The 4,896-nt window shown below is 38.3% G+C and overlaps 1 gene segment (V, D, J or C); it reads left to right on the top strand.

Annotated features, from left to right (window-relative positions):
- The first annotated feature begins 1,360 nt into the window (after positions 1-1,360).
- LOC108229444 lies at positions 1,361-2,010 on the top strand. The segment is given in 2 exon segments: positions 1,361-1,594; positions 1,685-2,010. Coding segments are annotated over 2 exon segments (417 nt in total).
- Positions 2,011-4,896: the final 2,886 nt, after the last annotated feature.

Genomic DNA, 4,896 nt, shown 5'->3' with positions numbered 1-4,896 from the left:
ACTCACACAATGTTTCACTTCCCTTCAAGAAACCACTGATGGAAATCAGCTCAGAGACAATTACTGTACAACCTGTCCTGAAATGTTTTCATCTGACCTTTGAAATAAAACATTTCTCTAAACTACAGCAAACAGTTTTAGATTAACTTTATTATGAAGAAATTTCTTCAGACAATCTGAAATTCTGTACAAACTATCAGAACAAGTTGATCAGAGTATAATTACTGTTCTTGTCCTGTCCCTATAAAGTTTAAGATTTAATATTATTTCAGCTGTAGTTATGGTATTACCCTATTAATAACTATTCTTAGAAAAAAGTATATTTTCTCAACTACACACATAAAAGTGTTTAACTTCTCCTTCACCTGTACCATCACTCTGAGATCTTTTTCTCATGAATTATTTAGAATGTGTGGCATAAATCAAGTAATAAAAACAAATAAATCATTTTCTACACCCAACAGATCATATATATACATTTTAACGACTCTAATATAATTTCAGTTTAAATATAATATGGAATAAACTTACTTCCAACATCCAGTCTGGTTCCTCCACCAAAAGTCCACCACAGTGATACAAACTGACTGAACCGTCGTACAAAAACCTCTGACTGCAGAGAGACACGGCTCTCTGACTTCAACACAAACAAAGTCTGTGAAAAAATCTGCTGTTTGTGTAACTTTGTCACTATATATAAAAGTGTAAAAGGCAAGTGTACAGTGCATTTAGATTATTGCTATTTTTTTCATTTTCAGTCAGTCACATAGGTGCAAATGTGTTTATTAGCCTTTTTTATTGACATAAAGTTTCTCACATAGATGGATACTCCTTGATCTGATTACGGGACAAGGTTTTCTCTGATTGTACAATAAATTAATCCAGCATGTCAGTTTATAGCAAACATACTGTCATAAACTCAAAAAAAGATGCTGATGTTGGACTCCAACTGGAACATCAGCATTTGATCCTTGGTCTTCCATGTGTCACAGTATCTTTAGATAAAATACTGAAGATCACAGATATAATCAATGAAGTATCAATGTAGAGAAAACAGCTGCAGAGAAAAGTGCAGTATACACAATGAAATGAGCCAAACTGCTGAATGGAAAATTTATCAAACTATAATAATTAAAACAAGGGTTAGCAGTACTAATTTGTGTAAAATGTTAAAAATGATCAAGTTATTTTTATTTCTTAAAACTTATATTCTGATGAATGAAAGCACTATTTTCTTCATTTTGATCCCAGTTGGAGTGTGAAGATTTCCATAGAGAGCCTCTTTGCATCAGCAGCTCCATGCTCCAGTGCTCTGGGAGAGTTTATAGTCCTGAGAGTTGANCACTGATACATTAAACAGCATCATCATATTGATCCAACATCCAGTTGGAGTCAGAAGATTTCCATAGAGAGCCTCTTTGCATCAGCAGCTCCATGCTCCAGTGCTCTGGGAGAGTTTATAGTCCTGAGAGTTGAACCCTGGATGACTGACAGCTGTCCTTCATGACAACAGAAGACACAGAAATCCTCCTCATCAAAAACATGACTCTGACCTGCGTCCTCATCTGGACTCTCCTCTGCTGCTGCTTCACAGGTAAAGTCCAGAGAATCAAACTCCTCTCCTCTGTGAACATCTGTCCCTCTGAAATGAAGCTGCTTTATGTTTCTGTCTCTGTGTCCTCAGAGTCCAGAGGACAGGTCTCAGTGACTCAGCAGCCTGCAGCAGTGAGCTCTGCTGTTGGAGGATCCGTCACCATCAGATGTACGACCAGTCACAGGGTAGATGATGGAGAAGACCTATTCTGGTATCAACAGAAAGATAGACAGCCTCCCAAGTTGATCATTAACTATCGTAATCAGAAAGTTTCAGGGATTCCAGATCGTTTTTCAGGCAGTGGACGAAACACTGACTTCACTTTGACCATCAGTGGAGTTCAGGCTGAAGATGCTGCAGTTTATTACTGTAAGGGGGAATTCTACATCAACAGTCAGCGTATGTTCACACAGTGAAAACCAGTCGTACAAAAACCTCCTTCAGTCAAAGAGAACAGAAACTGAGCTGACAGCTGCTGCTGCGGAGTAATTCACTGTAGACACACAAAAGGAAAAAGTAGATACACTGCTCAAAAAATAAAGGGAACACTCAAATAACACATCCTCGATCTGAATGAATGAAATATTATCATTAAATACTTTGTTTATTACAAAGTTGAATGTGCTGACAACAAAATCACACAAAAATCATCAATGGAAATCAATGGAGGCCTTGATTTGGAGTGATTCACAAAATTAAATTGGAAAAACAGACTACAGGCTGATCCAACTTTGATGCAATGTCCTTAAAACACATCAAAATGAGGCTCAGTTTTCTGTGTGGCCTCCACATGCCTGTATGACCTCCCTGCAACGCCTGGGCATGCTCCTGATGAGATGTCGAATGGTCTCCTGAGGGATCTCCTCCCAGACCTGGACTAAAGCATCCGCCAACTCCTGGACAGTCTGTGGTGCAACGTGACGTTGATGGATGGAGCGAGACATGATGTCCCAGATGTGCTCAATCGGTTTCAGGTCTGGGGAATGAGTGAGCCAGTCCATAGCTTCAATGCCTTCATCTCGCAGGAACTGCTGACACACTCCAGCCACATGAGGTCTAGCATTGTCCTGCATGAGGAGGAACCCAGGGCCACAGCACCAGCATATGGTCTCACAAGGGGTCTAAGGATCTCATCTCGGTACCTAATGGCAGTCATGCTACCTCTGTGCAGCCCTTCATGTGAGACTCTCTGCTGAGAACTTTGTTCAAATATGCAACTGCGGTCATCAAATGATGTTCAGTAATGATGGAGAAACAGTGAAACAAGCTGCACTGATCCTGCTTCATCAGTTCTCAGTGCTAAAGAACATTGTCATTTTTCTTCAAGCTAAATTTATTATTTTTTTGTTTTTATTCTAGACTCAGTTTGTTTTGTTTTTCAGGTTCATCAGCAGATATTGTTGTGACTCAGACTCCTGGAGCTCAGTCTGTTGCTTCAGGACAGACTGTTTCCATGAAATGTAAAACCAGTACAAGGGTTAGTAGCTTTATGGCCTGGTACCTTCAGAAACCTGGAACAGCTCCTAAACTCCTGATTTATTACTCTACAACACGTCAGTCTGGAGTTTCAGATCGTTTCATTGGAAGTGGATCAGGAAGTGACTACAGTCTGACCATCAGTGGAGTTCAGGCTGAAGATTCAGGAGTTTATTACTGTCAGCAGGGTTACAGCTCACCGTTCACACAGTGATACAACGTCGTACAAAAACCTCCCTCAGCTGGAGAGGAACTGATCTGACTCAACAGCTGCACTGAGACCAAAACACTAAAATAATTAATCTCTATTTTATTCTATTTGATATTTGAAAAGGGTATTAAAAAAACATACATTCACAACATTATTTTATATGTGATGAATATGTCAGAAACATAAAAATAAACTAAAGTAACTTTTTTTAGAAATGATCTAAGATAAAGACACAAAAAACTCATTAAGTAAGAAGCAAAACAATTTTTCAGAAAGTTTTTCAAATCCAGACTAACTCTATGCTTGTCAACTTCATAAACTTATAACTAATCTAACCTAATCTGCTCCCACATGTAGGTCATAAAAAGTAAAATGATATTGGTCATGTATGTACAGGATGTGTCCTTCCTGTCTTTAATGTCGAAACCCTGTGCTTTTAGAGTCAGTGAGTAAAATACTTGATAAAGTTCCAGCTGTTTCAAATATTCTCTTTCCAGTAATGACCTGAAAAAGTCCAAAAGAGACACTGTCTAATTGAACTTTGTTTTTTTTTGTAAATTAATTTGTTTAGAATGTAAATTAAAATAGATGCCAACTTTATGTGGTGTTAAAACAAATGTTATTCCACTTCAGTTTTACTGTGTAAAATCTGATAAAAAAAATTTAAAGTCATAAAAGGTATATGAAACAAAAACCATTTGATTTAATCATAATAAATGGGTGATTTTCAGATGGTGGGTCAGGACCTGAAAGTGGTTCTCAGGTCTCTGTCTGGATAAAAAATGTGAAGAAAACAGTCATTGTTCTATCAGCCTTCTGGTTAATGCTTGAATAAGAGACTGAATCATTTATATTCAGTTGATGTGTACTTAACTAAAGCAACATATTTAAATCCATTTGAAACATTTCACTCATATTTGTGCATGAAAGCACTGTTGAGTCTGTGAAAAAAGTTATCAAACTGAAGAGTTCTGTTTTGAATTATAAAGCAGATAACTGAGTGTAAAGAGGAAGATTTCCCTCTCTCGCATCAACACTTTCTTGTCATTTTGGTTTCTCATAAAACTTTTTTCTGTTTTCTCAGGTTCAAAATTCATCATCTTTTTATTCGATATATTTGAGAAGCTGAGAATTTTCCTTGATTTGGGTCACAACTTGTCCTTAAAAGTTGACAGAAAATCCTGAAGCCAGACCGGTTGAGAACCGCTGTAATAAATGATAGACTGTATATTATATAAAACCAGTAATTTTCTGGCCTGTTATAAAAGTCCACAATGACAGAAAATTGATGAGTAAATATTTATTGTTTTGCATAGCAATAACAGCAATAACAATCAACACTTTGAGGCAAACATGATTAAAAAAAAACAAACTCAGCAAGAGGGAAAGACCTGCAAAACAAGAACAGCAACAGAGGAAAACCAGCATCAAAACTTCAGTGAGTCAGCTCAGTCCTGGGAGCACTGGTCCCTCCTCAGGGTCTCTGTGAGGGGAGTCTGGGAGCCCTGGGTGGCCTCACAGCTCACAGAGCCCACCTTCCTCCACTGGTCTGCAGGGAGCCTCAGGGTGCTGCTCCAGCTGTAGAGGCCGTCCTTCTCCAGCACCCCGGGGCTCC

The sequence above is a fragment of the Kryptolebias marmoratus genome, linkage group LG5 (assembly GCF_001649575.2).
Source record: "Kryptolebias marmoratus isolate JLee-2015 linkage group LG5, ASM164957v2, whole genome shotgun sequence".
Classification (NCBI taxonomy): Eukaryota; Metazoa; Chordata; class Actinopteri; order Cyprinodontiformes; family Rivulidae; genus Kryptolebias; species Kryptolebias marmoratus.
This window is presented reverse-complemented; position numbering and strand designations above follow the sequence as displayed.